Source organism: Agrilus planipennis, unplaced genomic scaffold (genome assembly GCF_000699045.2).
Source record: "Agrilus planipennis isolate EAB-ADULT unplaced genomic scaffold, Apla_2.0 scaffold2, whole genome shotgun sequence".
Classification (NCBI taxonomy): Eukaryota; Metazoa; Arthropoda; class Insecta; order Coleoptera; family Buprestidae; genus Agrilus; species Agrilus planipennis.
Window position 1 is genome coordinate 2,098,818 of NW_020442464.1, and position 12,745 is coordinate 2,111,562.

General features: G+C 35.0%; 1 protein-coding gene across 1 annotated transcript in view; it reads left to right on the plus strand.

Annotated features, from left to right (window-relative positions):
• Window positions 1–498: 498 nt before the first annotated feature.
• The window catches only part of LOC108737945 (heat shock 70 kDa protein II-like), a 28,619-nt gene continuing 16,372 nt past the window's right edge, over window positions 499–12,745 (plus strand). Inside the window, exons 1-5 of the mRNA XM_018471174.1 lie at window positions 499–828; window positions 3,737–4,095; window positions 5,737–5,935; window positions 8,777–9,003; window positions 11,108–11,395. Of these exons, the coding sequence (XP_018326676.1) occupies window positions 588–828; window positions 3,737–4,095; window positions 5,737–5,935; window positions 8,777–9,003; window positions 11,108–11,395 (1,314 nt within the window). The 5' untranslated portion in view covers window positions 499–587. The remainder of the gene's footprint in view (window positions 829–3,736; window positions 4,096–5,736; window positions 5,936–8,776; window positions 9,004–11,107; window positions 11,396–12,745) is intronic.

Below are 12,745 nucleotides of genomic sequence, written 5' to 3' on the forward strand. Positions count from 1 at the left end.
TGCCATCGAATTTTTTCAAAAAGCGATACTGAAAATAAATAAATTTCTTTTTCGTCCCGTTCTTACGAAATTATTATAAAAATGTTATCTTCTTTGGAAGTCAATAAGAAATAGGCGAGATAGGTTGGTAGGACACCTTCTCAGGCATGAAGGATTAGTCAGAGACATGTTAGAAGCAGAAACAGGAGTTAGGAGGGGTAGAGGTAGACCTAGATTAGATTACTCTTCGCAAATAGTTAAGGATGTGGGATGTTCTAGTTTTAGGGAAATGCGAAGTTTAGCTCAGGATTGGAAAGAGTAGAGGTGCGTGTCCAACCATTCTTAGGGCTGACGACCTTATCTCCAAATATTAATAAAAGTAACAAAAGTGATTGTAGAAAAGGGATAAAAGACAAACTCATGGGTTACCAAACTGATCTTTTACTCATTAATATAATCCCCTGGCCAGCTTCCCATGTACATATCATTTTACATCAAAATATGAGGTTAATGTAAAACGTCAATATTTTCTGATGTCATTTTCAAATTCTTTGTTTTGATAAAAAAATTAAAATACTGTAAAAAAACAGAAAAATTAATTGTTAAAAATGGCTAGAAAAATGGAGCCTGGAAGTAGTAAAGGTGTTCCAAAATCGCCAGCTATTGGAATAGATTTGGGAACGACGTATTCTTGTGTGGGGTACTTTACTAATGAAAAAGTACAAATAATTCCAAATGAAGAAGGAAATAGAACAACCCCGAGTTATGTAGCATTTACAGATACTGAGCGTTTAGTAGGGGATGTTGCTAAAAATCAAGCTGCTGTTAACCCAGAGAATACAGTTTATGGTAGGCATTTAAGTTTTTTCTTTAAATAATAATCATTAAAAAAAGATATTAGTTCTACGTTTATTCGTATTGTCAATAGTCGGTCATTTTTATTGCTCTACTATGACGTAGTGTCGGCCATCATTCTTTTCTAATTGTTGCTGTTGTCGGCCATCATTCTTTTTCAATTGTTGTCGCATTGTCACTGATGTCGGCCATNGTGTCGGCCATCATTCTTTTCTAATTGTTGCTGTTGTCGGCCATCATTCTTTTTCAATTGTTGTCGCATTGTCACTGATGTCGGCCATTATGGTTTTTTAATAGATGTATAGTAATCAATGATTAAATAGGTATGTAACACGTCGTACACTTCAGCATAAGAAATTGCTGATACTAACTACGTAATACTACTTTGCCCTGTGCTGACAGCATTCATAATTTCTTTTATATATAATATTCTGAACTTTACTTTTCTACGAGTGCAATATCCATTCAATATTTTTTAATAAAGAAATACCATCCTGTGTTTTCTTTCCAAAATTTTGCAGGGAGTGAAAATATTTTCAAAAACCGCAATACTACCCATTTTCTTTTTCATATCGTCATATTTGAGATAAAATAGTTTAATTTTTCTGTTGGAGTCAAATTGTATTTTCATTTAATTTAAGTTTCATTCATTCTTTGGGCCATATTTTATTTACGATGAGGAACAAAATTATTATTTATGTTATATGACCAAAAAAAAAGTGGAAATAAACATCAAGGAGAGAAGGACACTGAAGGACGTGAACCAAATAAGGGTAACGTGTTCGGAATACTAATAGTGCTAGCCCTGGATGTGTAAACACACACCCACACACACATATATATATATATATATGTATAACTTAATTTTCCCTTTTCCAAGTACCCGTTTATTTACCGGTTGGTTTCATCTTTCAACGTTATCTCTAAGCAATAATCAAGTTTGCTACGAGATTTCTGTAACTTGAACATTAAACGTAATATTATGTAGGTATGTATTAGAATTCAGTAAACTGCTTTTATGTTAACATTCGGACCTAGTTAATGGTAGGCATTGAATTTTATACTAGATCTACCCGCGGCTTCGCTCTCGTTCATGTCCTAAATACATATCAAAAATAATCGACGACCTCATAAAACTAATTTTTCCTATCCCTCGGGAATAGTATTTTCTTTCTGGATAAAAGGTACCCTATGTTCTTTCCTGTACCCGTGATAATATATGTACCAAATTTCATGATGATCGGCTGAGAAGTAAAGGTGTGAAACAGTAATAAACAAATAAACAAATAATCGGTTTTTTTTTATTTATTTATTTAAACTTTAGTATTATTTAGTATTTTAAACCTCCTTATAAACGATTCATAATTCCCATGATTACTCGATGTATTTCTTCGTTATAAGCGACCAGTCTAAATAAAATTAATATTAGAAATTTTACCTACCAAACCCATGTTCGAATATTTCGATTTTATTGTACGAAATCTACAATAAATTATATCTGCAGAAGCACTTTTGTCGACGGTCGACCGATTTCTTGTGACCAATACAGCAGAAAATTTGTGAAGATTAGAAGAATGGTATAAAGATATTCATACAAAACGGCCCGATAAAAAATATATTGAGGTCAGTTTTCCTTCTTATAGGATAGAATGTATTTCGATGAGGCGGAAGGGATTTTCAACATGATAAAGCACGACATTAATCTGTTTCGGTGGAGAATATTAAACGAAAAAATATTCTTAGTATGCATTTACTGACCCTTTTATTAAACGAGGGGTGTAGTGATGAAAAATAGACGACTCTTGACTCCTTTTTAAGACCTGCTTTGCTTTCTCAATTGATTCAGCTCAAGCGTGAAAGCGACGAGTTCAACATTTTTATTGTAGAATGCACACAGAATTATTGTTTGATAGTAAAGGAAACGGTAGGAAGATGTGTTTGATGAACAATCCTTAAACTCTTGAAAACTTAAAAAAATATACCTATAACATTTTGATTCATGGATGTATTGGACAACACCAAATATATTTCGAGATGTTGATTTTCCTTGAAATCCCTAACGTAATGAATTTAAAACTGTCTAAATAAAATTCAATTAAACGTACTTATTTCAGGAAAACTATGATCAAAATTATAGACTTTAGAAAATTTAAATTTAGTAGTCTTTTGTAGGGTTCCGTACGTCCGAATCAAAAATGGAAGTCCTGTAGGATCACTCGTGTGTCTGTATGTTCGTCTGTCATAGTCAATTTGCTTCGAATTTACAGGACAGATTAAGTTGAAATTTAGTACACATGTGAATATTTGTGACCCAAACACGGACGCATAACGAAATTAAATTATTTTTGAACTTGAGGGTCATTTTTCGGAGGCTAATAATAAATTGAAAAAGAAAAGTTTTTTAAATTGTACCGTGTGACATATCAAATGAAAGGGCTTGTTATAAGGGTCTCAAAAATAATGTTTTATAATTTTAAAATAAATGGAAATAGTTTTAAAGTTATTTAAGGAAATAGATGAAAATTGGCCATTCACCACCCCCTTGCCCTCTTATCTCGGAAACTACTGAACCTAAAGTTTTGAAAAAAATACAGAAAATAGTTCTTTATTTATGAATTACAGGAAAACTAATAAGAAATCTATGGTGCACAAATTACTTTTGTAGTTTGCATGTACAATGTAAAATTAGTTCTCGGGTTAGGGTTCCGTGGTTCCGAATAAAAAACGGTGCCCTGTGTGTCTGTCTGTCCATTTTTTTGTAAGTATATTCATGTGTGTTGGTGTCCGGCCATTACATCCCGTAAAAGTCGTGCCTATAATGTAGGACAAGCGATATTTTTGGTTCTACGACCCCATATACGGGGTGATAATGCAATAATAAAACGGACAGAATATTTTTCAGACGCGAAACGGTTAATCGGCAGGAAATTCGCGGAGACTACCGTCCAGCAGGATATACGTCATTGGCCGTTCGAGGTAATAAACGAAAAGGGCAGACCGAAGATCAAGGTCCAGTACAAAGGCGAAACGAAAACCTTTTATCCGGAAGAGATCTCGTCGATGGTGCTAAGCAAAATGAAGGAGATTTCGGAAAAGTATTTGGGATGCAAAGTGTCGAGGGTGGTCATTACGGTGCCCGCGTATTTCAACGATTCACAGCGGCAGGCTACGAAGGACGCGGGCACAATAGCCGGTCTCGAGGTTCTTAGGATCATCAACGAACCCACTGCCGCAGCGATCGCTTATGGACTCGATAAAACGGTCAGTCGATATTTTAGTACACATATTCCATTTGATCGCACCATCGTGCCTTAATACGTATCTGCAACTATTTGTAACATAATCGGTATTGCATGCATGTATTGCATCGCATATGTCCTGCAACCATCGCTTAGGATATTAATCAATTAATAGACCTATGTATTGTAATCTTCAACTTGAATTTTGAATTCAAAATCTTTATTGCACGAATTTAGTGTTCACATTATATTAGTATAGAAAAAAAGAAATATAGGGATGAGTTACAGAGATAGAAGAGTGATACTTAGTTTGTATAAAGAGCAACAGGCAGTTATAGAGCTGGGGCTGCAACGTAGAGAAGTAAATATTACGAAGGGAGTCAGACAGGGATACATACTGTTACTGAAACAATTACTATCTGCAGAATTTTGTATATTTTTTTAGGACAAAAAATGTAGTATCTCGTGGAAGCTCTGTGGACCTTTCCCGGAACAAAATTCGGGAACCGCAGGAATAGGGAATCTTTTTATATTTTGAATCTCTTATTTCAAATTCACATTAACAACCACTTCTCATATTTGTATAAACAAAAACAAAATATTCCAGTCCTGTTTTCTAATATTGTATTTACCCCCACGTCCCGTGACTCACAATAACTTCCCTTACACACTCTTTAATGATTGTGGAGTAATCTAGAGTTTTATTAAACAATTATTCTTTTTATATAGTAGTTCTTCCCCCTGACAATTTTTTGTGTTTCACTATGACGTAGTGTCGGCCATCATTCTTTTCTAATTGTTGCAGTTGTCGGCCATCATTCTTTTCTAATTGTTGCTGTTGTCGGCCATCATTCTTTTTCAATTGTTGTCGCATTGTCACTGATGTCGGCCATTATGGTTTTTTAATAGATGTATAGTAATCGATGATTAAAATTTAAAGGAATTGTTTGTAAATAGGTATGCAACACATCGTGCACTTCAACATAAGAAATTGCTGATACTAACTTTCATTTACCTAATACTACTTTGCCACGTGCTGACAGTACTCATAATTTCTTTTATATCTATATAATATTACACTNACTAACTTTCATTTACGTAATACTACTTTGCCCTGTGCTGACAGCATTCATATTTTTTTTTATATATAATATTCAGCACGTAATCTAGAAGTTGTCCTTGTAACTCTTCAACCACTAACGCAATGAAGTCATTACTGTTACTGACACGTACAAAATTAATATGTCCATCAAAATGTGCCCCTACGATTTGCCTAAAATATTATATTTTTAATATATGTTTATGTAAAAGAACAATTTTTTCTGTAACACTCTTTGTCATGATATTATTTTAAAGGAAGAATAATATGTTTCAACATATATAAATAATAAATTACGACATTTATCATTTAAAATTGCCTGGATGCACATTTAACAAAAGCGAACGTAATGTAATTAAAATGCCCATGGTTATTTAATTGATATCACCAATGAAATAATATTTCCAATTACATTTTTTGGTCTAGATATGCAATTCAAATCTATAAAGTTCAAATTGGAACATGGCGAAATGGAAAAAACCGATGCTTGCAATTATTTTAATGAAAAATAAAGGAAAAAAGATATATCTTTTGTCCTTTTTGTAGATTTACTTTTTCTTTTAGGATGCACTTGAACGAAACGTGCTCATATTTGATTTGGGTGGTGGAACATTTGATGTTTCGATATTAAGTATTGACAGTGGTATTTTTGAGGTGAAAGCTACAGCAGGCGATACACATCTCGGCGGAGAAGACATAGACAACAGGCTGATGGAGTATTTCGCGAATGAATTCAAAAGAAAACATAGGGTTGACGTTTTGGGTAATGAATACATTTCAATAAAGATATATCACGGTAAAAGAGGGTCAAAAGCTTGCTTAACATTTTATATATACATATCCAACATAATCGCACTTAAAGTAGGGGTTAACGACGTATCATTCATTTTTTTTACGGCAACCAGACTTATCTCGGAAACTACTGAACCTAAAGTTTTGAAAAAAATACAGAAAATAGTTCTTTATTTATGAATTACAGGAAAACTAATAAGAAATCTATGGTGCACAAATTACTTTTGTAGTTTGCATGTACAATGTAAAATTAGTTCTCGGGTTAGGGTTCCGTGGTTCCGAATAAAAAACGGTGCCCTGTGTGTCTGTCTGTCCATTTTTTTGTAAGTATATTCATGTGTGTTGGTGTCCGGCCATTACATCCCGTAAAAGTCGTGCCTATAATGTAGGACAAGCGATATTTTTGGTTCTACGACCCCATATACGGGGTGATAATGCAATAATAAAACGGACAGAATATTTTTCAGACGCGAAACGGTTAATCGGCAGGAAATTCGCGGAGACTACCGTCCAGCAGGATATACGTCATTGGCCGTTCGAGGTAATAAACGAAAAGGGCAGACCGAAGATCAAGGTCCAGTACAAAGGCGAAACGAAAACCTTTTATCCGGAAGAGATCTCGTCGATGGTGCTAAGCAAAATGAAGGAGATTTCGGAAAAGTATTTGGGATGCAAAGTGTCGAGGGTGGTCATTACGGTGCCCGCGTATTTCAACGATTCACAGCGGCAGGCTACGAAGGACGCGGGCACAATAGCCGGTCTCGAGGTTCTTAGGATCATCAACGAACCCACTGCCGCAGCGATCGCTTATGGACTCGATAAAACGGTCAGTCGATATTTTAGTACACATATTCCATTTGATCGCACCATCGTGCCTTAATACGTATCTGCAACTATTTGTAACATAATCGGTATTGCATGCATGTATTGCATCGCATATGTCCTGCAACCATCGCTTAGGATATTAATCAATTAATAGACCTATGTATTGTAATCTTCAACTTGAATTTTGAATTCAAAATCTTTATTGCACGAATTTAGTGTTCACATTATATTAGTATAGAAAAAAAGAAATATAGGGATGAGTTACAGAGATAGAAGAGTGATACTTAGTTTGTATAAAGAGCAACAGGCAGTTATAGAGCTGGGGCTGCAACGTAGAGAAGTAAATATTACGAAGGGAGTCAGACAGGGATACATACTGTTACTGAAACAATTACTATCTGCAGAATTTTGTATATTTTTTTAGGACAAAAAATGTAGTATCTCGTGGAAGCTCTGTGGACCTTTCCCGGAACAAAATTCGGGAACCGCAGGAATAGGGAATCTTTTTATATTTTGAATCTCTTATTTCAAATTCACATTAACAACCACTTCTCATATTTGTATAAACAAAAACAAAATATTCCAGTCCTGTTTTCTAATATTGTATTTACCCCCACGTCCCGTGACTCACAATAACTTCCCTTACACACTCTTTAATGATTGTGGAGTAATCTAGAGTTTTATTAAACAATTATTCTTTTTATATAGTAGTTCTTCCCCCNCTACAAGCTATCCAAGGATGGTACTATAGAATGTCACCTCAAGGTAGGCCTAGTGGCGTCATCTCTTGGTTAGGCCGGAAACTTATCAATCCACCCTCGTATTTCTTACTGCAATCTTTACAATAAACTTCATTTGGATATCCGCGGCTTTTCTAGAGAAGGAATTTCATTTATTTTATTCTTAGCGTCACCGAAAAGAGTTTGAACCAATCTTACGCAAAATACCGTTAAGTCCTCGAGTAAGGCTCGACTCGGATGACATTGCAGTACGATTGATTTTGATGGCGTATTTTTGAAAAGTTGAAAATGTTGCAATGAGATTCTTAAATTATATTTTGCTGAGTATTTTGTCAATAGTATTGCAATTGTAGTTACTGTCTTTGACAATATTTTTAATTGGACAAAGTTAGTTATGGTATTACCCATTGCTGTTTAGCGTAAAAAGTACTGAATTTGGATCCTCACCTATGAAATGGGGTAGAAAAAGCCCGCAGAAAAAAGTTTAGAATTAATCAAATTCAGTAGCTCTTCCAGAGTGCTATGCTCAGGAACTATATATATATTTACAAAAAAATTGCTTAGAAAACCTTTCCCTCGATTTTGTCATGTAATTTTTTCATAACTGGCCTATTTTAAGCCATTTCAAACAAAAAAAAGTTGAATATAGTCAAAAGTTACTAAAATTAAGTAAAACTTTGGATAAAAACAATAATAGAAAGAGCACCCTCTGGTATGCATCGAAAATTTGCCAATTTCTGTTTAGTACAAAAAGCACTAAAGTTGGATCCTCATCTATGCCGCCCCACGAGGGCATGAGGAGTTTTTCCTGACCAAATTCAGTAGCTGTTCTCGATTACTATGCTCAGAAACTATACATTTATAAAAACAATTTCTTAGAAAACCTTCGCCTCGATTTTGTCATATAATTTTTTCATAATTGGGCCATCTTGAACAAAGAAAGTTGAATATATTCAAAAGTTACTAAAATCAAGTATCCCTTGAATAAAAACAATAATAGAAAGAGCACCCTCTAATATTCAACGAAAATTTGCCCTTCGGTTACAACCCCTCCTGAAGGAAGTGTTATTAGAAAAAGCATACAAATTCCTCACGCAATTACACACATCGATCACTTTCACTTCCGACGAACATGTCGTACTCCTCCTCCCGTCTTCTCTCCACCGCACCCTCCGATGTACGTAGTGATCGTTTATGACGAAATATAATATCCGGTCGTTTGTAATTTTCTGTCGGAATCATTTCAGACAACAAAAGGGCGAAGCGCCGTCTCGTGACGGCATGCGAAAGGGCGAAAAGAGCCCTATCGATAACCACTCAAGCGAACATCGAAATTGACTCCTTGGTGAACGGAATCGACCTATACAGCACCATCACGAGAGCCAAATTTGAGGAACTGAATAACGATATCTTGAGAAGGACCCTAGAACCTGTCGAGAAGGCTCTCAGAGACGCGAAGCTTGCTAAAAATAAGGTTCGATTGTTTTGGTAACGAACGCAATGTCCTTTTGTCGACAGAATCCAATAGACAACGAGAACTTTTCCAAACCATAAGTAATCGCTGCGATAGCTCATTAAAACCTTTGAAAGTAAATTAACCCTAACAGACATCACAAATAATAGGTATAATTTTTACGAAAGCTGAACTAAATACATCTGAAAACACTGTTGTATATTATGTAGTTTTTTCCAGGGTGGTGGTCAAGTAATTAGATAACTTTATGTTTTTTGAAACGTTTCGATTTATTCAACCATCTTCAGACCGAAAAAATTTTTGCTTAAACTGTTGTATATTATTGTTTAGATGTTTTATATAAATAATGCTCAAATTTTTTTGCAAACAGCCTGAATTAATTGTTGAAATTTGGTTTGCGTGGACCATCGTTTTTGAGCAAGCAAAATATCGTGTTGTTCGGAAAGTCGTTTCGTTTTTTCCCGACAGAGGATTTAATTGTATTCTTTTGCACCCAACTTCACATTTAAGCCGTATAATTTTTATATGCTTTGAGAGCTCATATAGCAAGGCTTGTGTGTGAAAAATTCCAATTAATTCTACGCAGTAGTTTTTGGTTGGTGCCCTTTTAAATATGGAGAGCGATAAGCAGCATTTTCGACATATCTTACTGTTTTACTACAGAAAGGGTAAAAATGCTGTTCAAGCCAGAAAGAAATTGACTGATGTGTATGGAGAAGGTGTGTTGACAGTACGCCAGTGCCAGAACTGGTTCGCTAAATTTCGATCCGGCAATTTTGATGTCGAAGATGCACCACGTTCGGGAAGGCCGGTTGAAGCTGATAAAGACGCGATAAAGGCATTAGTTGATGTGAACCGGCGAATAACAACACGTGAGATCGGATTGAGGTTAAATTTATCAAATTCAACAGTTTATGACCACTTGAAAGGCCTGGGATTATCCTCGAAGCTCGATGTATGGGTTCCCCATGTTCTCACAGAGAGAAATCTGTGTCGCCGCATTGACGTCTGCGATTCGCTTCTCAAACGTCACGAAAATGATCCGTTTTTGAAGCGCATCATCACTGGGGACGAAAAATGGGTTGTATACAACAACGTCAAACGCAAGAGGTCATGGAGCAAAAAAGATGAACCGGCTCAAACCATTTCCAAAGCCGATATTCACCAAAAAAAGGTGATGCTGTCTGTTTGGTGGGATTTTAAAGGAATCGTTTTTTTTTAGCTTTTACCGGATAACACAACGATTAATTCGGAAGTCTACTGTCATCAGCTGGACAAACTGAATGATGCACTTCAACAGAAAAGGTCAGAACTAATCAACAGGAAAGGTGTAGTGTTTCACCAAGACAACGCGAGACCTCACACAAGTTTGGTCACTCGCCAAAAGCTTTTACAGCTTGAATGGGATACAATGCTACACCCACCATATTCTCCAGACCTGGCACCATCGGATTATTATTTGTTCCGGTCACTCCAAAATTTTTTAGACGGTAAAACCTTCACCTCAAATGAGGAGGTCAAAAACCTCCTCGATCAGTTTTTTGCCAGCAAAGACCAAAAATTTTATGAGCGTGGAATTATGCTACTACCAGAAAGATGGCAAAAGGTGTTGGACCAGAACGGTCAATATATAATTTAATAAAGTATTTGTTTGTTATACGAAAACTGTCTTTCATTTCCACAACAAAAAACGAAATGACTTTCCGAACAACCCTATAGCTCAAACCCCAACGCCAAAACACGACACTTTAGTTGTCCGAAGCACTTTTCGGTAAATTGTTTGTTCTACAACAACCGCCAAAGTTTTTCCAATCTTCATATTTTCACCGTTTTTAGTACTTTATTAAGTCAAAAGCATTCATTTTGTTGGTAATATGGATTAGGTCCTTATTACGTTTTGAATATGCAATCTTACATTAAAGGATTAAAGGTTAGGTAAATTCTTTATTAATTGAAATTTAATTGGTTTATCGATAATCCATTAATCGTAGACAGTTTAAGTTAGATTAACTTAAATAATCGATCTTTTCGATTTCTTCCAACCGATAATTGTAATTGAAGGTGATAGCCATCGTCAGTGTCTTACATTCGTATTTCCTTTCAGATAGACGAAGTAGTACTGGTAGGTGGTTCAACTCGGATTCCTAAGGTGCAACAGTTACTCCAGGATTTGTTTCAAGGGAAAGAACTTAACAAGACGATTAATCCAGATGAGGCAGTTGCCTACGGCGCAGCCGTCCAGGCTGCGATCCTTACAGGAGATAAATCGGACATGGTACGGGACGTTTTGCTCCTGGACATAGCTCCCTTATCGCTCGGCATAGAAACTACTGGAGGAATAATGACGAAGCTGATATCAAGAAACAGTACGATTCCTACAAAACACACGCAGGTAAGACATTTCCTTATCTCAAACGGTGTCTAAACTGACGTAAGTAGGTGAACGAATTTCGGTTTTTATTTTTGGATGGTCCAACACAATTTGTAATTTGATCGTTGTAGATTAAGATTTATAGTGGTAAATGCATTATTATTATTACTCTACAAATTAAAATCAATTAAAGTACTATGATAGGTAAATAGATTAGTTAATTATTATGATTATAATTAAACTTAATTAAAGAAAATATAAAATTGCTGTTAAAAATTAGCACGAAAAATGAATTTTTATTGTAATAGACAAAGACAAAAGCTTTTCTTTTCTTATCTAATAGAGAATTTACATCTTTGAAATGTTTAGAATGTAAAATTATTAGAGTTTAATTTATAATCTTAATTTGCTGTTTTCAAAAATTTTAAGCAAAATTGAAGATTAAAATACTACTAACTTTCTTTTTTTTTAAATGAGAGTTTTCGAAATAATTCGTTGTGATGAATTTCACTTATAATTCACGCGTATTAATTTAAAGCGTTGTGTAAGGGAAGGTCAGCCATTAATAATTACGTCTTTTTGCGGTTTTGTCGCACGGGAATCTTTTCGAAAAAGTATACGAAATATAAAAATAGAAATGTCCGAAATAAAAGTATATGGCATAGACATTTCTTTTGGTCCCAGGGGATATCTTCCGCTTCAGTAAGTCGCAGCCCTAACCCCCATTTGACTAACACTTCATTTCATCTTCATGCCTTCGGTACCTTTTTTAACACGACTTTTTTACTTCCTGTGTTGCCATACAGTATCAAATATATTGTAATGTACAAAGGATTTCTGATTAAATCTCATATAAAAAAAAAATGAACCTGATTGATCCAAAACAATGCTCTCTTTTGATGTTTAATTGGATATCGATTGATTCCTCTGGTTTGATTCGTTAAGGGGTTTGTTGATACAATGGCCTAAAGTTAGTTGACTGACTGAATTTTCTTTGGCCTTAAACAGTTGTGTTGATTCCATCATTTGTTCAATTGTCCAACTGTTTAACGTTCAATTGATTAATTAACCTTTACCGTTTATATTTTATTAATTTATACTTTAGGTATACTTCTAGGTAATACATTCTGTAGCCTATAACCTAGGCACTAAAAAAATTTTAAAGTTTGAAATAGAGTCTCGGTATGTTGAAGCTCAAGGGAAGAATTTTAAATATCTATAAAAAAGGTTTAAAGTTGAGGTTATATGAACTACATCTAGATATACAAATAGACTACACTGGTATTATACTTCGTTCAGTTTCTGTAGCGATGTGACCTTCAGTTTGACCGGCGCAAAGTAGAAAAGAACAGCACTAGGCCAGAAAAGGAA